This window comes from Schistocerca gregaria, chromosome 2 (assembly GCF_023897955.1).
Source record: "Schistocerca gregaria isolate iqSchGreg1 chromosome 2, iqSchGreg1.2, whole genome shotgun sequence".
NCBI classification, from domain to species: domain Eukaryota; kingdom Metazoa; phylum Arthropoda; class Insecta; order Orthoptera; family Acrididae; genus Schistocerca; species Schistocerca gregaria.
The window spans coordinates 63,968,208-63,993,566 of NC_064921.1; the positions used below are offsets into that span (position 1 = coordinate 63,968,208).

At 42.2% G+C, this 25,359-nt stretch overlaps 1 protein-coding gene across 1 annotated transcript in view; it reads right to left on the minus strand.

Annotated features, from left to right (window-relative positions):
• The window catches only part of LOC126336329 (sodium/hydrogen exchanger 9B2-like), a 336,730-nt gene that overhangs the window by 280,135 nt on the left and 31,236 nt on the right, over positions 1 to 25,359 (minus strand). Inside the window, exon 3 of the mRNA XM_049999893.1 lies at positions 3,819 to 3,988. Coding sequence (XP_049855850.1) covers positions 3,819 to 3,988 — 170 coding nt within the window. The remainder of the gene's footprint in view (positions 1 to 3,818; positions 3,989 to 25,359) is intronic.

Consider the following 25,359-nt stretch of genomic DNA (forward strand, 5'->3'; position numbering starts at 1 on the left):
AGAGGTAAGCATGGGAGGGTACAGTGTCTTAATTACTAAGGTCTTGATAACGTGGCTACAGTTTTCATGATGCCAGCCACTGTGTTAAGTGTGCAGGAGATCATGCAGATGGTGAATGTCCCATATCATGGACTGATAAGTCTAAATGCTGCAACTGCCCAGAAAAGCATGTAGCATGTTACTGTGGTTATGTTGCATTTAGACAAGGCAGCACAAAAAGTGAATCTTGTGTATCTGGCAAGGCACAGGCAAACAAGAAAAAGGACGGCACTGCCCAGGTGAGTCGTATTTCCCCTTGCGAAAGTGTAACTCGTGTAGATGTTCAGAATACAGATATCAGGCTGCATCCCAACATAGTCAGTGTTGGTGTGCAATCAGAGGTGGGGGAGTCTACCTCAGGAAATGGAGGTAGTTGTTCCAGGGTGCTGAAAAAACAGAGAATGCCCAGCACCTGCCACAGTCACTCACAGGAGTGAACAGAAGAGAGAGCACTTTCCACCACTGCCACAAAGACAAGGTTCTCAGAAATCTGAGGCAAAAAGCACTGAAAACTCTTCTCCAGAAAGTCAGATCAATGCAGAGACAAGTTCCAGCAAAACAGATTACCTCCAAGCACTGATTCTTTCAGTGTACCAGCTCATACTGGAACTTCCACAGATGATTTTGTTTGCAATGAAGCTGGCCCTAGAGGCTATAAACTAAGGAACATCACAAAACTAATATGGAAAATACATTGATACGTGGTTTAACCATGTGTGTTTGGAATGCCAGTGGCATTCATATATAGGACGGAGAATATTCCGAGTTCCTACAAGAAGAAGCAATAGATATCTGCAGAAGCAATAGCTACCTCAAGCCTGGAGTATATATGTGGGATGCTAACTACTGCTACTAACACAATGATCATAAAATGGTGGGAGGTAGCATTGATGTCTATGTCAAAACAAAAGTGAGACACTATCTAGTTCAGTTTCCCAAGCTCAAAGGTATTGAAGCAACAGGTGTCTCAGTCAGCATATCGATGGGATAAGTAACATTTATAGCAGCATATCGCCCACCTAAAAGAAACTTAATACCATGAAATGTCAACAAGCTCCTCTCTGTGCATGGCAAAATATTCATTGGTGGCGAACCAAATGCGAAACATGCTAAGTGGAATTCATGTATTACCAGTCTCAGTGGATGTCAGCTCTTGCACATAGTTGAGGCACACACTGTAGTGGGGCCTCACAACCCAACTAGTTATCCACACCATGACCACCCTAATGCCCTAGACATTGCCATCTTAAAAAGTGCTGGCTACCAGTCATATGCATCCACTAGGTGTGCAATTTTGTATGATCATATGCCAGTTATCTTTGACCTTGACCTAGACAGAAATTCCCCAGTGAACGACCAATGACAGTTAAGGAATGTCGACTGGGACCATCTAGAAGACCCCTACCTGTCATTCCTAGCTCTGATAAAGTTGGTGTGGAGGAAGCGCTCACAGTACTCACGCCGCAAGTTGTTGATGCAGCCAGTCCCTGGTTATCTCAACAACGAGATTTCTCCTGACAACTTCCACCAAACGTCTTGGAACTGACCATTGAGGAAAACTGTATATTTCATGAATGGCAGTTGATGTGGCAACCTGCAATGAAGCAATGATTAAACCGCATTCACTGTGAAATAAAAAGTTGCTGTCGCCCAGCAGCAAATGGGGACTGGAAGGGCAAAATAACCATCCTCCAAATTGATGATAACAGCAGATGGAACATCACTAAACAGTTTCTTCTGCAGAAACATTGCATTGCACCTTTACTATTTGGGCCTGAGGTTGTTTACGAGCTAGAAGCCAAGGAAAATGCATTGCTCGACGTGTTCGCAGAGAATTTCAGATGTAGCTGATGACAATATTATAAGATTAGTGGAAGAGCTTGTACCAGTTTTCTTGGGAAATCGGGATGAGGACCACATCATTGACACAGTAACTGAGGGAGAATTTCAAGTACATCTCTTCCACCTCAACCTCCGTAACGTAGGCAGTGCTGATCAGATTGAAAACACCATCCTCCTCCAAATTCTGCAAGGTGCAGTCCATATTCTGACCACTGTCTTTAACAACATCTTATAAACTGGTAGCTTCCCCTCTGCATGGAAACGTGTGGAGGTTATTGCCATTCCTAAATTTGGTAATGTTAACACTCACACACAATTACAGGCACATAAGCCTACTGTTGCCCTTTATAAGGTTTTCAAAAGGGTTTACACCAAATACGTGGAGGATGAGTGCCTCATTACAGATAAGCAGTTTGATTTCTGGAGGGGGCACTCAACTTAACAACTACTCTGTAGGTTGATTGAGCAGGCAATGGGAGAGCTGGACCGTAGACACACTCTTGGGGCACAACTCCTCAATGTGTCCTTTCGGCATAACAGCCTCCTGTATGAGCTCCTTGTACTGGGATAGCAGTGTCACACATCCAGCTGCTCAAAATCTACCTAAGTGACTGCACTTTCCACATTCAAGCAGATGGTATCAAATCCACAGCAAGACAAATCCGGGCAAGAGTGCCCCAGGGGTCCATTATCAGCCCCCTGTAGAAACACTGTATGTGTGTCTGACATACCAAAAACTCTCAGAGTCAAGCTTGCACTTTACACTGATGACACTGCACTCTTTGCACACAGTCTCAGTGTGCACATAATCGGGCATCATCTTCAAGAAGCATGCAACAACCTTGGATGTTGGGCAATGAAATGGTGACTCAAAATGAATGCTGCTAAAAGCCAAGTCCTGGTCATCACTAGGAAAAAGCTTTCTGTAGATTTAGTATCACTTTGTACCATGGGAAGTCCCATTTTATGGTCATGAACCGGGAAGTACCTCAGCATGACTATAGATCAGCATGTAACCTGGGAACCTGATGTCTGAAGTAAGAGGACAAGTCAAATTGAGTGACAGTGAGGAGGCAGTTTGTAAACCAACCATCAACAGCTCAGCATATAGAACTTTGTTTAAATATTTTTAGCTGATGAACATCTTGCATGTGAGTAAAGAAGTTTTGTGGAAAATCTGTACCTGGAATTTATTTCATACATTACATAATTAGTTTTGCATGCACAGCAGAAGAGCTTAGTATTTGCAGCGAAGATAAACCTCAAAAATTAAGTCCTACAAGCTATCTAAATTTCACAAACACATTTGGTAACAACATTTCATCTCTCTGTTAATGAACAGTTCTCCACTTTTCAGTACAATTAGTTTGTTGAGATGTTGCATCTCAGCTGGTGGCTCATTTTTTTAAGTTCTTGCAGTTCACACTGTTATTGTGGGCATGAAACTTGGCATAACTTTTGGCATAAACTTTCAATTTTTTAAAGTCTGCAAATATTGTATATATCAGCAATCCATATTATACACATCCACGCCATAGTGACTTCTTTGCTATCAGTAGTTCAATTTTATGTAGTGATTAAGCTTAGTCAACTCCATTTATAGCCACATCTGCATATGACTTATCCAACCAGTTTCAGCATCAGATGGCACTATTCTCAATCTTTTATTCATGTGGTGAGATTATCTTGCAAAAGTATCCTCGATTGAGCTATGTTATCAATAAAAAGATAACTGTCAAAATCAGTTATAGTTGGATAAATCATACACAATGACAGGTAATTTCTTTGTGTAATAACAAGCAATCACTATAGCTCTGCTATGATATCACTGTCAGGAGCAAACTACTCATGACTGGAATCAGTTCCGTGTCCTCATTTTATTAGTCAAGCAGAGAAGTCTATAGAAATCTGTAGACATGGACCTAAGGCACACACACCTTGAATTGACGATGAGGTATCTGCTGATGGTCACACCTGGAGTAAAGAGGTGCATGTTGCCATATACCATGCCAACTAACATCATGGCAAGAGCAGGGGGCAAGTACATCTTTGAGAATATCCAGCCCATTAGTGATGACAGCACCAGCAGTGAATATAGCACAAAAACCTGTAAACAGATTACATTAATAGTTTGAAAGAGATCAATGGTTGTAGCTTCTTTTGGCTGTGCCCAGGCCTTATCATGGGACAAACTGTGTGATTATGTAGAAAAAATAAAATAATTAAAGTAGACCCCATTCTCTCTCTCTCTCTCTCTCTCTCTCTCTCTCTCTCTCTCTCTCTCTCTCTCTCTCTCTCTCCCCTCCCTCTCTCCAAGATACAGTATATTTTTATTTATTTCACATGTTCTGATTAGGGCCATTAGGTCCTCTCTTTCATAATATCAGGTTTTAAGACACACACTACCTTTCTTACATCATAATTACCCAAGAAATAACAATTTTAATATGACAAATAGTGCGATCTGATGTTTTCCCGGCATATTTCCAATTTGAACAGTTCTTGGGTATCTGACCGGGTAGCATCGTAGTTTCCCCACAATATTTCGGCAGACATACACGCTGCTATCTTCAGGTTCTTACCGCGAACCATACGCGACTGGAACATGAAAGGGAGGTAATGACAGTGGCATGTAAAGCGCCCTCCGCCACACACCGTTGGGTGGCTTGCGGAGTATAAATGTAGATGTAAAAGCAAGAAAGGAAAGGGGGCAAGCACTGGGCTGTTGTGACAGTAACGAAGACACAGACAATGGACCAGAACAATTCTAGTGCATAAAAAATGCAGAAATGTAATTATGTATGAGAATTTGTAATTAAAAAAAAATTAAACCTCAGTATCAACTACATTTTTTGCAATAAATGAATCGTTTTCAAAAAAAGTACTGATGGTAGAGACAGGAAATTTTCACAGCATGCCAAGCGTGAGATTGAACACACATGGAACTAGAATAATTAAAATATTCTAAGTTGTTTTGTTTTTATGTTCATTTGTTTACAAAATTCTGTTAAAAAAATTGAGTGTCTGAACAAAATGGTAACATGCCCCACAATACAATTTCAGTAATAATTCTAGTTCAATATATCTAAAAAGGTGCAGTTAATAATTATGGAAAATTGTAAGTTGGTATCTTAAAAAGTTTCCAAGATAATGGGTCACAAAATTCGGTAATTTAACACTGGTGGTATAGGACATACAATGTCCCCTTAAAGTCAAGAGAGATACGAGGGACAGTGTTTATTGCTAAGATTGTAGAGAAGTCAGAGGGTATGGAAATCTCTGTGCTTCTCTGCTCCCAGCCAGGGTAGCAATTCATATGATGATGAAATAGGATAAAAGAGTGAAAAATCACAGATATAATGAACAGAGGCATTCATAAGTAGTTGCAAGTGCTGTGAGATTTCCTGATAACATGGCAGGATAACATGGCTGTAACAAATAATGAGTATAAATGTTTGTACAGCTTTCTTTTTCAGGTCAAGAGGGAAGAGCTATTTATATTTTTGTAGGGTGTGGAAAGAAGCTGACAACTTTTTGCTCTTTGCAGTTCTGTTTTCAATCCAATTTAGATTTTCATCTGTTATTACTCTTAGACTTTTTGTTGAGGGAGGGAAGTTGATATTAATTCCATTTACTGTTGAAAATTATAGTGTCTCCTAATGTTTCTGGCTAATTAATTTACAATTATCGACCAGTACCACTTGGATTGTGGAAGGACTGAGTTTTAATCTTATATCCCATGCCCATTATGATACTGCACATAGGTCTGTATTAAGATTCTCAACAACTGTCCTGTGGTTGATTGGTCATAATTGTACTCATACATGTGGTATTTGTAGGAAAACTAAACTGATGACACACATTAACGTAAAAAAAAAAAAAAAAAAAAAAAAAAAAAAAACACACAATGCCAAAACTGACGTACCTCTCAAGCAGTAGGTAGCAAATAGGACAAATGTTTTGTCATTGCTATTAACTTTGTCAGTCTTAATTTTAATTGAACAGGAGTCTACAAATGTTGTTATACATAAAGAAGTGTATTGTTGAATGTCAGTTTATTATTAATTATATAAAGTTGCTTTTGTACAACATTTTGGAATCTTAACATAATATTGGTTCTATTTAACAACATTTTCATATTGTTTACTTTGAAAGCGACTGTTGTAAAATGTTAATCAGCTAAACAAGAATTGGTTAGAATGTTAGTAACAAAAGTGATCATGTAATTAAAGTGTAAATCAGAATTATTCTGGATTAATTGTTTTAGAGCAATATTTTGTTAATTTTTGTACTAAAACTGTACTCCTATCAGAATCCTATTTACAATTAAACATAACAATGTGTTTTGTCATGCTAAAATTGAAGAATTGTAAATGTCATATGTAAGACTGTTTTCTTAACTGTATTAATAACAACACATAAAATTTTAATTATGAAGTTCCGACATACTGATAGTGAGTAGGACCAGCAATCTGGGGATTAATTTTTTTTATTTTCTTCTAATATCTATCACAGTTGTGATAATAGATGATAGCCATTTCTTTGTGGTGACTAGTTTCAGACTATCAGGTCCATTTCCAAACCATAGTCTTATACCAGTGTACATGTAACCAGACATTCATTACTCATCATAAGCAATCATTTCATAAACACAAAATCAGAAACTTCACAAATATACAAGCTGTTTATTTCCAGTCAAATTCAGCAAACACAAATGCAGAGTTTGCTGTGTTTGATTGGAGAGAGATAGCATTGTATACTGATGCGAAGTTTTTCCATTTTGTATTTCTGTAACGATTACTAATTATATGTAATGAATATCTACTTACATGTACACTGGTGGGACAGTATGATAACACTTATGTCTAGGGTCATGGTTTGAAAATGAACCTCAGTCTGAAACTAGTCACCACAAAGAAATGACTACTATTGTCACTATGACATATTGCAAGGAAAAAAATGTAATCATTGTATATCAATGAAAATAATCAATATCTAATAATATGATATGGATAGATAAAAAATGTACTCAACAAGCAGTGCTAGGAGAGGACATATATGAAAGATGTGGAAATGTGACTGATTATTCTGGCAGAAGGGTTGAAGCAAAAGGAAAAGGGATAATGGAAAAGGACTGGTCAGGTTTAGGAAATTATGAGAGTTGTGGAAAAATCACTGAATACTTAAGGTCAGGGAAGAGTCACTGGATGGGATGAACAGAAAAGTGCCTGAATTGGATGAGATTTGTCAACCTGCCTTTAAAGTTATGTACCCTTAAACTAAAAACATCTTTACACTTTCTCAGTGACAACAATTTTATGCCCCTCATCCTGAGTACGTAGTTTACAAATGCAGTAAACATGTTGACTATTTTTGAATGGGGATTGGCTGTCTGGAAATCCAGAAAAAGCTTTATTTTAGTTACTGCATGGATCATAATTGCAACTCTGCCTATTTTGTGGAACGTATCATTTTATAACTATAAAATACAATCTTAATTAAAACTACAGCAATTTGTTGATAATTTTCTACCCTGGTCTAATGAGGTGTGTATTTTTTCTGTAAATTGCCTGATGACATTTATGCTGCTTTTTGATCTTTTAAAATCTAAATGATTTTTTTTTTAAAGTCACCCATTGGAGGAAAATTTTATAGTTGTTTTTTAATTATTTTTAGAAAAGATGGGAAGGAGAGATATAGAATGGTAATTTCCCATATCTTCTGCTAATTACTTTTTGAACAGAGGTTTTATGTCAGCATATTGTAGGACATTTGGGAAACACTTGTTCAAATGAAAGGAATGGTTTATAGTTACAGCCAACTGATGAGAAATAATATGACTTACTGCTTTGATTACCATGGAAGATATTCCAACCCACCCAGCAGAATGTTTATTTTTTAGTGATAGAATTGTGTCTTTCACATCTTTCTCAGTGGTTTCATTAAATTTTTTAAAAGAAATACAGTGGAACCTTGTATAACAAGCAGAATTTGTTCCAGAATCTTACTCTTAGAGCAAAACACTCATTAAGTGAAAGAATTTACCCTACATAAATTAATGTGAAACATGATAATGTGTTCCAGGCAGAAAAAGTACTAAAAAGTTTCTCATTCATGCCTTTTCTTCAAAGAAAACTATACATACAATATTATGTACTTTATTATTCATGACACATAACTAATTATTTTTTACTAGGAAGCTGTCTACAGTCATTTGTTTCTGCCGATGCTTCGACACTTGGCAAAAAATGTGACACAGAATTATCGACAAATAAATTTGTAGTGCAAATAGCTAATGCTTTATTGGGGTGATGATTTCCAATGTACAATGCAACCAATTCCCATGCTTTCAGCATTTCTCTTATTGTTCGAAAGATTGCTGCGCCTCCTCTGAAGAACTCTCCACAACTTCATGCTGTGAAACACACTGCAACTCCATAAGATCTTTGGTGGTCTTTCTTGGCTGTGATCTTCTACAAGCTCATCAATATCATTGTTACCTACTTCTAGTCCCATGCTCTTGACAAATACACAATCTTGTTTACTAAAGGCCCCACTGGTACTGACTCATATGACTTAGTGTCATTTTGACAATACACTCCAGCCAGAAGCTCTTCCAAGCAGGAGTGAAAGTTCTCTTGGTAATCCCTTCCTACATCTTTTTGGTCGTCTTGATGCAGGCAATAAAGTTGAACTGGTATTTCCAAAACTCTGAGACTAAGATTAGTAGCTTCAGTCAATTCAAAGCAATACTCGAAGAGTGCTTTAGTGTAGAGCTTCTTAAAGTTAGAAATTATCGGCTGGTCTATAGGCTGGAGTAACAGAGCAGTGTTGGGAAGCAGAAATTTAATCTTGATGAATTGAAATTCATCAAGAAGGTGGTCTTGTAGGCCCAGAGAATGGGCAGGAGCATTGTCAATAACAAGCAAGACATGGAGTGGCAGATTCATCTCAACCAAACATTTCATTGATCTAACAAAAAAAAGATCATGTTTCACCAGGCCTTGTTGTTGGACCTCCAAATATCACATTTAACCTGCTCTTCTAGACTTTACTCTTCTTGAAGTCTTGTGGACTTTCTCAATGGTAAATAATCAGCGATTTAATATTCAAATTGCCACTTGGAATGGCACAGAATAGCAGTGTGAGATGGTCTTTCATTGGCTTGTGACCAGACAGTGCATTCTCCTCTATTCTTATACAGCCACACTTCAGCATCATTTTCTAGAGTAGACCCATCTTGTCACAATTAAAAAAATGTTGTGGCAGATAACCTTCCAAATCTATGAGCATCTTGAAGTTGCTGATGAAGTTCTCTGCTGCCTTGCTGTTGGAGCTGACTGCTTCACCAAGCCTCACAATGCTGTGGATGTCAGTTCTGCTCTTTTTGAACCACCCATGGCTTCTCTTAAACACTTCTTCAGCTGCTAATGATCCTGGTGTCTTCTTAATGAGGCCAGTGAAAATCATTCTTGCCTTCTCACAAATGATGTTCTTGTTAATAGTGTCAGCTTGCAATTGCTTTTCAATTATCGATATACGGATCATCCTTTTGAAACTGTCCAGAATATGAAATCTTTGTTTAGATATTCTTGTCACCCCTTTGAAGCATCTTATCTTCTTAATCTTGTCCTTGTTCTTGAGGATAGTGCAAAAAGTTGATGTAGACTGATTGTATGAGGATGTTACATCAACAACAGAGACCACATTCATGTTTTTTTTAATGATTTTACATTTCATTTCTAAGGTCATCTTCTTTCTCTTATGGTCATCTTTCTGCAGCTTTATCTTTGGGGGCACTTCTACAAAGGTTATTAAAACTTGCACACAAAAAACACTGTATGCATACAAGTTTTAAAAAATGTGTGATCACAAGCTGCACTAAGACAGAAGCAGACTGCAGTACATATTAATGACATTGTTCATATGCTGCTGCCAACAGCAAAAGGTGTTCATGTTGTTGAGTGTTTCCCCCATTGCACGCAGGTGGCTGGTGATGCCACACTAAATTGTCATCACTTTTTATATGAAACATCACTCGCGAAGCTATTCATTTTGTTACAATTTGTTTTATGTGAATTGCACATTATGGGAGGTGCACATTATGGGAGGTGCACATTATGGGAGGTGCACATTATGGGAGGTTCCATTGTACTTTCTCATCTATCAGCCTGAAATTCATATTGTCCTGATAGGTTGCCATACTGACATCAGATTGTTACACTGACAAAGAATTCATTGAAGCAATTTTACATTTGAACAAAGTTTACAATAATAACTTCCTTAATCCTAATTTCTGAAATTTCTTGAATATTTACTCCACATGCTGATTTGTTTGCTCTGTTCACGAGTTCTTTTACTGGCAATAAAACTGTTTTAAGTACAGTCTTATAATGCTTAACATAAATTACAAAATGAGATTTTCTATTTACTTTAACCTCATTATGTAGCGGCCTTTTTCTGGCACTAGACATTCTTACTCCTGGTGTAATGCAGTTCTGTGTATGTTTCACTCTTTTGATACCATATTGATGGAAATATGGATGTGGTTGGCAGGAGAGCCAACACCGTGTAACTAGAGGAGGCCGAAAGGCACGCGTTTTAGCACACGCAGGCTGGGGTGAGGTCTTGAACAGGACAAGGAAATTAGACTTCAGAAAAACGGACGTAGCTGGTGGAATACTTAACTTTAATCCATTAATGACGAACGTCAGTCTGGACGGTACATGATTCTCAATATCAATAGTAACTGATAATGGCGCCTTGCTAGGTCGTAGCAAATAGCATAGGTGAAGGCTATGCTAACTATCGTCTCGGCAAATGAGAGCGTATTTTGTCAGTGAAGCATCGCTAGCAAAGTTGGCTGTACAACTGGAGGGAGTGCTAGGAAGTCTCTAGACCTGCCGTGTGACGGCGCTCGGTCTGCAATCACTGATAGTGGCAACACGCGGGTCTGACGTATACTAATGGACCGCGGCCGATTTAAAGGCTACCACCTAGCAAGTATGGTATCTGGCAGTGACACCACATTCCCCCCCCCCTCCCCCCCCCCCCTCAAATTGGTGTACGTTTGTGGCATAAGGCTTCCGCCCGGCGTAGGGAGGACCCCATGTTGACGTATGCGACGAGGTGGGGAGCCTAACAACAGGCGAGGCTGTGCCATCCGCACCCTGCCATTCAGACCGCGGGGCGCTAGGAAACGCCTGAAAACCTGCTCCAGGGTGCACGCCAACATGCGGTGTATGCGCCCGTAGAGAGACAGGAGGGGCCGAAGGGTCGACCTCCATCGGGCCGACGAACCCGACGGGCGAAGACGACATATGGTCCGGAGCGGGCAAGAGTTCCATCTCGGACGACAACTGGTCAAGGGAAGCGATCGGCGGCGCGTGACCCAGGGGGGCGCCCGACGGCTGCAGCGGCGCGTCCACTGCGGGCATCGCTGGCGGGAGAACAGGTGGCGGCGGCGGTGGCGGTGGTGGTGGTGGTGGTGGCGGCGGCGCGTCGCCATGGGGCAAAACGGAAGGCAGCGTCGGTAACACCTGGGGCTGAAGCGAGCCAGTAGAGGGGACCCCGCGGTGCTGACCGGACGGCACCGTCGCTGAAAGCAGACGGCGAGCGGCAGATCCCCATGCGACGACAGAGGCACAGCTGATTGAGATGCCGACGCACCTCAGCAGAGGCCCCCAAAACCAGATACATAGCGCGTCCGAGGCAGCGAAGAATGCACCCTTCGAGCCAGCGCCGTGAACCTCGATAGTGGCGATAGTAGACAACGTCGCCTGGAGGAAAAGCCGGTGTCTGCCACTGCACAGGAACCTGATGTGGCGGATGTAGCAAAGACATCAAGGTTCGATGAGGGCGACTGTGGAGCAACTCAGCCGGTGAGCAACGGGGCTGACAGTGATACGAGGACAAAAAGAGCAATAACGCGTCCTCCCGAGAATGCGACTCTTTCATCCTCAACATCTGTGACTTGAAAGTCCTGACCAATCCTTCAGCGGCACCGTTTGACTGTGGCGAAAACGGCGCGGACGTTTGATGTTGAATACCATTGGCCTTGCAGAATGACTGAAATTCTGCGGACATGAATTGTGGGCCATTGTTGGAAACAATAGTCTGTGGAAGACCTTCAATGCAAAAGATAGCGGATAACGCGTGGATGGTGGCAGATGACGTCGTGGAAGACATCCGGACAACAAAAGGTAAATTACTGAATGAATCTACCACAACCAACCATCGAGCATTCCAGAATGGACCACCAAAATCGATGTGTAAGCGTTGCCAAGGGGAAGTGGCTTTTGGCCATGCCAAGAATTTCTGCGGTGGTGCTGATTGTTGTTCGGCACACACCATGCAAGAAGAGCACATACTCGTAATCGTGGCATCGATTCCGAACCAAGTACAGTGCTGACGAGCAAGTTGTTTCGTTCTCACTATACCCCAATGTCCTTGGTGGAGAAGCTGTAAGACAGAGTACTGTAACGAACGTGGTACCACGACCCTGGACTGATCATTATCAGAACGCAACAGCAAAACACCACGACGTACAAAAAGTCTCTCCTTGTGAGCAAAAAATTGGCGAACCAACAGGTCCCCAATCTGTGACTTTGACAAGGGCCATTGCGTAGCAACAAACCGCAGAACGGGAACAAGGACAGGGTCGGCAGCTGTGGCTGTAGCTACACGACAAAAATCAATCGGAAACGATTCGACCACGTCATTGGTTTCCACATCTATGAACATGAAGCAAGTTCGGAGGAATCGAATGCCCTATGCTCAGCAACAGGTAAGCGGGACAATGCATCGGCATTTCCGTGCTTAGCAGTGGACCGATACAAGATATCGTAGCGGTACTGCGAGAGGAAAATAGACCAGCGAATGAATTTCTGCGCTGTACGTGAAGGTACAGGCTTGGTCGGATGAAAAAGCCATGTCAAAGGTTTGTGGTCTATGATTATGATAAAGTGACGACCATACAAGAAATCATGACTTTGTAACACCAAATACGAGAGCCAATGCTTCTTTCTCGATCTGTGAATAATTTCTTTGCGCAGACGAGAGCAATTTGGACGCAAAGGCAATAGGGCGACCATGCGATCCATCTTTGTGCCCAAGCACAGCACCGATCCTGAAATCCGATGCATCCACCATCAACAAAAGGGGCTTCTGGGGATCGAATGGCGTAAAGCAAGTATTGGAAAGCAACGCTGATTTCAACTGGCGAAAGGTGCGTTTGCATTCCGTCGTCCAGACGAACGGAACACCCTTACGGCGTAAGCGATGAAGAGGAGCTGAAATCGAAGAGGCATGGGGAACATAGCGGTTATGATACATAATTTTTCCCGGCGCACTCTGTAGCTGCCTCAAATTCTGCTGCGAAGGCAAGTCTTGTATGACACGGAGGTGCGTTGGACTGGGATGTATGCCTTGGGCATTGAGTACATGTCCCAAGTATGGCAAGTCTTGAGCAAAAAATACACATTTGTCCTTCCGCAAGCGAAGACCATTTTGTCGCAGGACCTGAAATAATGCTCTGAGATTGGGCAAATGTTCTTCTTCTGTCTTTCCGGAGATCACAATATCGTTCAGATAATTTGCTGCAGTAGGGACCGGCGCACAGTTTGTAGATATTGCTGAAACAATGCAGGGGCGGATGCACACCCGAATGGCAGTCGTTTGAATTGATACAACCCAAGATGCGTGTTAACCACGAAAACGCGCTGGGATTTTTCATCCACCGGAATTTGCAAGTACGCATCTGCGAGGTCCAACTGCGAAAAATATTTACCTGGGCACAGTTTGTCAAAAAGATGTTCCGGGCGGGGTAAAGGAAAAGTTGCAATCACTAGTTGTGGATTCATTGTTGCCTTGAAGTCCACACAAAGTCTCAACTTTCCGGAAGGTTTTGGCAAAATTACTAAGGGTGATGCCCAGAGAAAAGCCTGCACACGTTCAATTACACCTTGTGATTCCAAATCGTGTAATGTTTTTGCGACCTCATTACGCAATGCGTGGGGAACATTGCGCGCTCTGAAAAATTTCGGTTGCGTGTTTACTTTCAGTTCCAAATGTGCTTTATAGTTCTTAGCGCAACCGAGGCCCGGTGCAAAAAGTCTGCACATTCTTCACATAGACGAGAAACACTGAAGGCACAGTCTGGTTCACTGATAGGACCTTATTTATTATAGACAAGTTACTGAAATAAATCGAAACCAAACAAGTTCACTGCAGAAGAAGAAGAAGAACGAAGGACGTAAAATAATACAAGTTTTGTTTGTCCTTTTTATGTTGCAAGAAGGCTGTACTGTCCTAACACAGGGATATCGGTACCGGAATAGCTAGTTAACATTTGCGGCACGCAACGGAGGTGTGCCCAGCAGTTTGTAAGTGTCTTGATTGATCAGTGAAACTGCAGCTCCTGTATCGATCTGGAATGGTATCACTTTGCTGTTAATGTCCAAGTTTACAAAACGTTTATTGTCCTGCTGACGACAAGAGCGACTTTCTCGTGCAACGTGAACTGACACTGGTACATAATCACTTGCGACTTGACGGGAGTTCCGGCGAAGTCGACGCACACTATTTGTGTGACGAACACAGTCACTGTTAGAGAGAGTGGCACTGGGCGGAGTGGAATGAACTACATGAATTTCCATGGGCGAAGCTCCGCGAGCCTGAATATCCTTGGTTCGATTCCGATTCCGGCGCGAAGCAAAGGGCCTGGAACGGGTTTGAGCTTCCGATCGAAGCTTTTTCTGGCAAACACTCTGAACATGTCCTTTTTTATTACAATAAGAGCAAATAGCTTGGCGTGACGGGCAATTCTCATGCGAATGTTTAGTAGCACACCGCGGGCATGATTTGACCACTGCATTTGCTTGCCGGCGCAGTTACACGAGGCTGAGAGCCTGGCGGCAGCGACGCGGCCGGGCGCGAGGGCTGTTTACTACTCCGTGCAGCTCGCCCGACGGGCCGGTTAACCTGACACACTGCTGGCGAAGTTTCAAATGATTCCTGAGCAAAGTCAAGTGTGTCTTGCCGATCCAATATGTCCATCACTTGTTGAAGGGAGGGATTTACTAGTTTCAAAATCTGTTCCCTTATACGAATATCAGAAACGTTCTGTGCAATTGCATCACGTACCATAGTATCTAAATAAGGGAGTCCACATTGACATCCAAAAGCACAATCCATAGTAAGGCCTTGCAAGGTTGTAACCCACTCCCGATTAGTCTGACCTCCCCACGTTTTGTACGAAAGAAGGTATACCATTTCGCAACTACATTGACTGATTCTTTGAAATATGCATCTAAGGCAGACAAAATTTCTTCATAGGACAGAGTTGCTACGTCGCGTCGGGGAAATAATTTGACTATCACACGGTACGTATTCTCGCCGACCGAAGACAACAAAAGTGGCTGCCGCTCGTTACCTTTAATTCTGTAGGCGGCGAGATGGAATCCAAATTGGCGGGACCACTCCGTCCAGCTTTCCAGTGCAGCATCAAAAGTACGACAAGTTGGTGAAACTGCGCGTTGTGGCTCCGTTAGCGGTGGAGCGGCGGCTGCCGCATCGTTTTGCATTGCACGTTGACCCTCAACGAGCTGTCCAAGGGCATCCAGTAATGCTTGCGTCTGCTGATTCTGTAAGCGATAAAATTCAGACAGTACATCTGGAGATTGTGGCGAAGCCATTACACAAGTAAATCAGGGCAATATCGATAAGAACGCGGTTTTGCCTCGTCGCCAATGTAACTAGAGGAGGCCGAAAGGCACGCGTTTTAGCTCACGCAGGCTGGTGTGAGGTCTGGAACAGGACAAGGAAATTAGACTTCAGAGAAACGGAAGTAGCTGGTGGAATACTTAACTTTAATCCATTAATGACGAAAGTCGGTCTGGATGGTACATGATTCTCAATATTAATAGTAACTGATAATGGCGCCTTAGGTCGTAGCAAATAACGTAGGTGAAGGCTATGCTAACTATCGTCTCGGCAAATGAGAGCGTATTTTGTCAGTGAAGCATCGCTAGCAAAGTCGGCTGTACAACTGGGGCGAGTGCTAGGAAGTCTCTCTAGACCTGCCGTGTGACGGCGCTCGGTCTGCAATCACTGATAGTGGTGACACGCGGGTCCGACGTATACTACCGGACCGCGACCGATTTAAAGGCTACCACCTAGCAAGTGTGGTGTCTGACAGTGACACCACAAATATGTCATTGAACTCATCTAAAAAGTAATTTAAATTTTATTGAAGTTTTTGTAGCTTGAGGTACAACTTTATAACACTGATCACACTGATCACTAATCACAAAAAGGACATTTTTTGCTAAAGTTCCTTCTTATACAAAATAAAGATTTTAGTTTGTTTTTGGGAGTCCTGTAAACAAAGTTGAATGACTGGTGACCCATAGGTCTAGGCAAAACTACCTTGTATAATCAAACTGATAATTATCAGGAAAGCAGGTTCTAGACTTGAAGTTTCCTCAAATTCCTGCAATAAATTAAATTTAAACACAGATTTCTAGATTAAATCATAAACTTTTGCAGTATCACTGTTTTCAGCTAGTGTATTTAAAATGAAGTCTGCTGTGATCATGGTCTTTTGCTTCTTTCTTAAATTTTTCTAAAAGACCTTGAAATCTACCTGAGCCACACGTGTCTTGTGTTTGTGCCATTATGTATTTTACACCCTGTTTTTAACATATTTCCACCTCACTACGTTAGTTTAAATTACTACTGTCACTTAGTTGCTGCTTTGCCTGACTGTCACCAGCGCTAGCAGCACATATCAATATATCCCCTCTCGTAGTATCTTTGCTCAACTGCTATTACTTCCCAGTCATTGTCTGTCAAAAGGCAGTTCGGATCGGGAGTTCGGGTCTGCCAGCCAGTTGGAACGTGTCCGGAGTGCAGTCCGGACCTGCCAGTTGGGGAGTTGCAATGTGGCACTGGTGCAGTCGGGTTGGAGCAACAGTGAGGTCTGCATCGACATGGCTCGCTCGACCATTGCTGCCACGCATCACTTGAGCTGGGCCACGGTCTTGGTGGATCGTTGGTCAGTCGACCTATCGGATGACGCGTTCCAGCTCACCGATTGTTCATAAGTCGGGTGTGGGTGCATGCATCGACCGGTCAGCTTGGAACTGTGAGGTCTGCGACATGGCTTGCCCGACCATTGCCACAGTGATATTCATACAATACAGTGATATTCATACAATCCAGTGATATTCATACAATCTTGTTGGATTGTGTGTGTGTGTGTGTGTGTGTGTGTGTGTGTGTTTCTAAAATTTTCAGATTTAATTGTGGCCCTCAGCCATATGTATTACACTTTGCATATATTGTTCTATCTACTTTGTTGTGGTGTTTTTTAAATTATTTTATTGCTATCGTCATTGGATTTTATCTTGTTGATTTGTTAATATTTCTTGTTTGGAGGCCTTCAGCTGTGAAAGAGTTTTATTCAGTAAAGGTCCGGCTATGTGCCGCTTTGGTTGTAAAGGTTATTAAACTACAATAAATGACAATTAGAAGGAGAAACTAACCTCAACCTTTGGCCCTTTCCACAATACTATTACCTGTTCTGCCCAGCAGGTTTAGTGGGCATATGACTACCTAAGAAACATTTAGAGTCACAATTGCCAGGAATTTTGTTAACTGTTATACCAGTATTTAAATCAATAGCTCTACATTACCCCCCCACCCCCCACCCCCAAGAACCATGTACCTTTCCGAAGGTGGGGAGGCTTGCGTGCCTCAGCGATACAGATAGCCGTACCATAGCAACCACAATGGAGGGTATCTCTTGAGAGGCAAGACAAATGTTTGGCTCCTGAAGATGGGCAACAGCCTTTTCAGTAGTTGCAGGGGCAACAGTCTGGACGATCGACTGATCTGGCCTTTTAACACTAACCAAAACAGCCTTGCTGTGCTGGTACTGTGAACGGCTGAAAGCAAGGGCATGCAGCTTTACTGTATGGTTGAATGATGATGGCGTCCTCTTGGGTAAAATATTCCGGAGGTAAAATAGTCCCCCATTTGGATCTCCGGGCTTGGACTACTCAAGAGGGTGACGTTATCAGGAGAAAGAATACTGGCATTCTATGGATCGGAGAGTGGAATGTCAGATCCCTTAACCAGGCAGGTAGGTTAGTAAATTTAAAAAGGGAAATGGATGGTTTAATGTTAGATACAGTGGGAATTAGTGAAGTTCGGTGGCAGGAGGAACAAGACTTCTGGTCAGGTGAATACTGGGTTATAAATAGAAAATCAGATAGGGGTAGTGCAGGAGTAGGTTTAATAATGAATAAAAAATAGGAGTGTGGGTGAGCTACTACACACAGCATGGCTAATGCATTATTGTGGCCAAGACAGACACGAAACCCACACCAGCCACAGAACTACAAGTTCGTATGCCAACTAGCTCTGCAGATGAAGAAATTGATGAAATGTATGATGAGATAAAAGAAATCATTTAGGTAGACGAAAATTTAATAGTCATGGGTCACTGGAATTCGATAGTAGGAAAAGGGAGAGAAGGAAACATAGTAGGTGAATATTGATTGGGGGTAAGAAATGAAAGAGGAAGCCGCCTGGTAGAATTTTGCACAGAGCATAACTTAATCATAGCTAACACTTGGTTCAAGAATCATAAAAGAAGATTGTATACATGGAAGAAGCCTAGAGATACTAGAAGGTATGAGATAGATTGTATAATGGTAAGACAGAGATTAAGGAACCAGGTTTTAAATTGCAAGACATTTCCAGGGGCAGATGTGGACTCTGACCACAATCTATTGGTTATGAACTGCAGATTAAAACTGAAGAAACTGCAAAAAGTTGGGAATTTAAGGAGATGGGACCTGGATAGACTGAAAGAACCAGAGTTGTACAGTGTTTCAGGGAGAGCACAAAGGAACAATTGACAGGAATGGGGGAAAGAAACACAGTAGAAGAAGAATGGTTAGCTTTGAGGGATGAAGTAGTGAAGGCAGCAGAGGATCAAGTAGGTAAAAAGATGACGGCTAGTAGAAATCCTTGGGTAACAGAAGAAATACTGAATTTAATTGATGAAAGGAGGAAATATAAAAATGCAGTAAATGAAGCAGGCAAAAAGGAATACAAACGTCTCAAAAGTGAGATTGACAGGAAATACAAAATGGCTAAGCAGCGATGGCTAGAGGACAAATGTAAGGATGTAGAGGCTTATCTCACTAGGGATAAGATAGATACTGCCTACAGGAAAATTAAAGATACCTTTGGAGAGAAGAGAACCACTTGTATAAATAACAAGAGCTGAGGTGGAAATCCAGTTCTATGCAAATAAGGGAAAGCAGAAAGGTGGAAGGAGTATTTAGAGCGTCTATACATCTACATGATTACTCTGCAATTCACATTAAATTGCTTGGCAGATGGTTCATCGAACCACAATCATACTATCTCCCTACCATTCCACTCCCGAACAGCCGCGGGAAAAACGAACACCTAAACCTTTCTGTTCGAGCTCTGATTTCTCTTATTTTATTATGATGATCATTCCTACCTATGTACGTTGGGCTCAACAAAATATTTTCGCATTCGGAAGAGAAAGTTGGTGACTGAAATTTCGTAAATAGATCTGACCACAACAAAAAACATCTTTGCTTTAAAGACCTCCATCCCAACTCGCGTATCATATCTGCGGCACTCTCTCCCCTATTACGTGATAATACAAAACGAGCTGCCCTTTTTTGCACCCTTTCGATGTCCTCCGTCAATCCCACCTGGTAACGATCCCACACCATGCAGCAATATTCTAACAGAGGACGAACAAGTGTAGTGTAAGCTGTCTCTTTAGTGGACTCGTTGCATCTTCTAAGTGTACTGCCAATGAAACGTAAACTTTGGCTCGCCTTTCCCACAATATTATCTATGTGGTCTTTTCAACTGAAGTTGTACGTAATTTTAACATCCAGGTACTTGGTTGAATTGACAGCCTTGAGAATTTTACTACTTATCGAGTAATCGAATTCCAACGGACTTCTTTTGGAACTCATGTGGATCACCTCACACTTTATTTAGCGTCAAGTGCCACCTGACACACCATACAGCGATCTTTTCTAAATCGCTTTGCAACTGATACTGGTCTTTGGATTACCTTACTAGACGGTAAATTACAGCATCATCTGCGAACAACCTAAGAGACCTGCTCAGATTGTCACTCAGGTCATTTATATACACTCCTGGAAATTGAAATAAGAACACCGTGAATTCATTGTCCCAGGAAGGGGAAACTTTATTGACACGTTCCTGGGGTCAGATACATCACATGATCACACTGACAGAACCACAGGCACATAACCACAGGCAACAGAGCATGCACAATGTCGGCACTAATACAGTGTATATCCACCTTTCGCAGCAATGCAGGCTGCTATTCTCCCATGGAGACGATCGTAGAGATGCTGGATGTAGTCCTGTGAAACGGCTTGCCATGCCATTTCCACCTGGCGCCTCAGTTGGACCAGCGTTCGTGCTGGACGTGCAGACCGCGTGAGACGACGCTTCATCCAGTCCCAAACATGCTCAATGGGGGACAGATCCGGAGATCTTGCTGGCCAGGGTAGTTGACTTACACCTTGTAGAGCACGTTGGGTGGCACGGGATGCATGCGGACGTGCATTGTCCTGTTGGAACAGCAAGTTCCCTTGCCGGTCTAGGAATGGTAGAACGATGGGTTCGATGACGGTTTGGAGGTACCGTGCACTATTCAGTGTCCCCTCGACGATCACCAGAGGTGTACGGCCAGTGTAGGAGATCGCTCCCCACACCATGATGCCGGGTGTTGGCCCTGTGTGCCTCGGTCGTATGCAGTCCTGATTGTGGCGTTCACCTGCACGGAGCCAAACACGCATACGACCATCATTGGCACCAAGGCAGAAGCGACTCTCATCGCTGAAGACGACACGTCTCCATTCGTCCCTCCATTCACGCCTGTCGCGACACCACTGGAGGCGGGCTGCACAATGTTGGGGCGTGAGCGGAAGACGGCCTAACGGTGTGTGGGACCGTAGCCCAGCTTCATGGAGACGGTTGCGAATGGTCCTCGGCGATACCCCAGGAGCAACAGTGTCCCTAATTTGCTGGGAAGTGGTGGTGCGGTCCCCTACAGCACTGCGTAGGATCCTACGGTCTTGGCGTGCATCCGTGCGTCGCTGCGGTCCGGTCCCAGGTCGACGCGCACGTGCACCTTCCGCCGACCACTGGCGACAACATCAATGTACTGTGGAGACCTCAAGCCCCACGTGTTGAGCAATTCGGCGGTACGTCCACCCGGCCTCCCGCATGCCCACTATACGCCCTCGCACAAAGTCCGTCAACTGCACATACGGTTCACGTCCACGCTGTCGCGGCATGCTACCAGTGTTAAAGACTGCGATGGAGCTCCGTATGGCACGGCAAACTGGCTGACACTGACGGCGGCGGTGGACAAATGCTGCGCAGCTAGCGCCATTCGACGGCCAACACCGCGGTTCCTGGTGTGTCCGCTGTGCCGTGCGTGTGATCATTGCTTGTACAGCCCTCTCGCAGTGTCCGGAGCAAGTATGGTGGGTCTGACACACCGGTGTCAATGTGTTCCTTTTTTCCATTTCCAGGAGTGTAGATCAGGAACATCAGAGGTCCCAGGACACCTCCCTGGGGAACACCTGATCTCACTTCAGTTTTACTCGATGATTTTCCATCTATTACTATGAACTGCGACCTTCCTGACAGGAAATCACGAATCCAGTCGCACAACTGAGGTGATACCCCATAAGCCCGCAGCTTGATTAGAAGTCGCTCATGAGGAACAGTGTCAAAAGCTCTCCGGAAATCCAGAAATACGGAGTCAACTTGAGATCCCCTGTCGATAGTGGCCATTACTTCGTGCGAATAAAGAGCTAGCTGCGTTGCACAAGAATGATGTTTTCTGAAACCATGCTGATTATGTATCAATGTCTCGTTCCCTTTGAGGTGATTCATAATGTTTGAATACAGTATATGCTCTAAAACCCTACTGCAAACCAACGTCAATGATATAGGTCTGTAGATCGATGGATTACTCCTACTACCCTTCTTTAACACTGGTGCGACCTGTGCAATTTTCAATCTGTAGGTACAGATCTAGCGGTGAGCGAGTGGTTGTATATGATTGCTAAGTAGGGAGCAATTGTTCAGCATAACCTGAAAGGAACCTAATCGGTATATAATCTGGACCTGAAGACTTGCCCGTATTAAGCGATTTGAGTTGCTTCGCAACCCCTAAGGTATCTACTTCTAAGAAACTCATGCTAGCAGCTGTTCGTGTTTCAAATTCTGGAATATTCCATTCGTCTTCTGCGTTTAAGGAATTTCGGGAAAACTGCGTTCAATAATTCCACTTTAGCGGCACAGTCGTCGGTAACAGTACCATCGGCACTGCGCACCAAACGTATTGACTGCGTCTTGCCACTTGTGTACTTTACATACGACCAGAATTTCTTCAGATACCCTACCAAATTCCGAATCAATGTTTCGTTGTGGAACCTATTAAAGGCATCTCGCTTTGAAGTCCTTGCCAAATTTCGTGCGTTTGTAAATTTTAGCCAATGTACGGGATTTCGCGTTCTTCTGAACTTCGCATGCTTTTTCCGTTGCCTCTGCAACAGCGTGCAGACCTGTTTTGTGTACCATGGGGGATCAATTCCAGCTCTTACCAATTTATGAGGTATGAATATCTCAATTGCTGTTGCTACTATATCTTTGAATGTGAGCCACATCTCTTCTACATTTGCATAGTCAGTTCGGAAGGAATGGAGATTGTCTTTTAGGAAGGCTTCTATTGACACTATACAGTTTTTTAAATAAAATTATTTTGCGATTGTTTCTGGTGGATTTGGAAGAAATAGTATTGAGCCTAGCTACAACGACCTTGTGATCACTAATCCCTGTATCAGTCATGATGCTCTCTATTAGCTCTGGATTGTTTGTGGCTAAGAGGTCAAGTGTGTTTTCGCAGCCATTTACAATTCATGTGGGTTCATGGACTAACTCCTAGCATTTGTTGACTTAAAGAAAGCTATTGACAATATTAACAGAATCTTCTGTCAGTTCACGGTAGAACAACATTATAATAATAAATGAAAAACACCAGTTTGTCTTTGTTCTACAATATTTTGACAATGTTGACTAGAATACTCTCTTTCAAATTCTAAAGGTGACAGGGGTAAAATACAGGGAGCGAAAGGCTGTTTACAATTTGTACAGAAACCAGGTGGCAGCTGTAAGAGTCGAGGGGCATGAAAGGGAAGCAGTGGTTGGGAAAGGAGTGAGACAGGGTTTTAGCCTCTTCCGGATGTTATTCATCTGTATATTGAGCAAGCAGGGAAATAAAAGAAAAATTCAGAGTAGGTATTAAAATCCATGGAGAAGAAATAAAAACGTTGAAGTTCACCGATGACATTGTAATTCTGTCAGAGACAGCGAAGGACTTGGAAGAGCAGGTGAACGGAATGGGCAGTGTCTTGAAAGGAGTATATAAGATGTACATCAACAAAAGCAAAACGATGATAATGGAATGTAGTCGAATTAAGTCGGGTGACACGGAGGGAATTAGATTAGGAAATGAGACACTTAAAGCAGTAAAGGAGTTTTGCTACTTGGGGAGCAAAGTAACTAATGATGGTCAAAGTAGAGAGGATATATAATGTAGACTGGCAATGGCAAGGAAAGCGTTTCTGAAGAAGAGAAATTTGTTAACATAGATTATAGATCTAAGGAGCAGGAAGTCGTTTCTGAAAGTGTTTGTATGGAGTGTAGCCATGTATGGAAGTGAAACATGGACAATAAATAGTTTGGACAAGAAGAGAATAGAAGCTTTTGAAATATGGTGCTACAGAAGAATGCTGAAGATTAGATGGTTAGATCACTTAACTAATGACGAGGTATCGAACAGAACTGGGGAGAAGAGGAGTTTGTGGCACAACTTGACAAGAAGAAGGGATTGGTCGGTAGGACATGTTCTGAGGCATCAAGGGATCACCAATTTAGTATAGGAGGGCAGTGTGGAGGGTAAAAATATAGCCTTCATTTAAAGAGCTGAAACTTTGCCTGAAGAGGAGGGATACAGAATCCAATGAAACATGGTGACAAGTTTATATCACCATTTTGCTTATAACCCGAGAAGATTTCATAGCTAAAACCTTCTTTCCCTTTGTTGTTTATTAGGGCATCAAGTAGGATACAGGAGCTTCCATGAGATGTATTTTTTCAAAGAAGCTGCTGGTGAGTTTAAAGTTATTAATTTTATTTACTATCTGTTTGCAATCCCTCATGAGCTGTTGTTTATTTAGAATGACTATATTTTATGTTTACAGATTCTGAAAGTATAACTTGGAAGTCATCAGTTTTAGAGTAACTGAAATTTGGGTGTTCTGCTGTTAAAATTTTTATAAACAAATTATCAAGATTTGATTTTGTTTATGACTTGGAAAACATCAATGTTCCCATAACAGTTACAATTTTTATTTTAAATTGCCACGTATTGCTGATATTGTGCAAATGCACAAGCTTTCAGGGCCAGTAGTCTCTTCTTCTGGCAGAACAATTTAAGTGAAAGGAAGAGGCATGGGGGAAAAACTGGTGAGGTTTAGGAAACGCTAGAAGTTATGGAAAAGTCACCCAGAACCCCGGCTCAGGGAAGATTATTGGACAGTGTGTGAAGGAAAGACTGATTGTTGTTGCCTGAAATTTGAAAACCTAAAATCAATGATTTTGAGCCCTGAAAATTATGTACTCTTGATTAAATAAGCCTGTGTACTTCATCAGTGATAACAATTTTACACCAGTCATTCCTTTATCCTGAACACTTTGTTTCCAAATGCAGCAAATGTCATGTTGACCATTTATGAGTGGGAGTTGACTGCCTGGGAATCCAGCAAATTCTGTAGTTATTGCATGGATCATAACTGCAAATATCAAATATGCCTGTATATGGAAAGTGTTGGCTTTATAGATATAACACATGTTCTCAGTGAAAACAACAGGAATATGCTGGTAATTTTCATGATTGTCTTAAACCTTTTGTTTTATATGCAGTGATTTACACAAACCTATGTTCAGTCTCTCTCTCTCTCTCTCTCTCTCTCTCTCTCTCTCTCTCTCTCTCTCTTTCTCTCTCTCTCTCAGAAACACACACTCTACATTATTACTCACTCAAAATGTCTTATCAGGAGTGGGAGCTGTCAACCTGATACAATTTCAGTTTTTGTTTAAACTTAATGTTACCACCTATTAAGTTGTTTACATCACTCTGAAGGTGATTTTCAAAGTATCATCTGCAATAGCATGAAAACTTTTGGGAAGTGATTTATTAGTCTCATTCCATACACTGTACAAATCATTAGAGCTGTTGTACAGGAGACACGTCAGTCTTAAAAAGAGCATAAGGAGTTACAAAAGGTCTTTTTACACTCTTTTTTT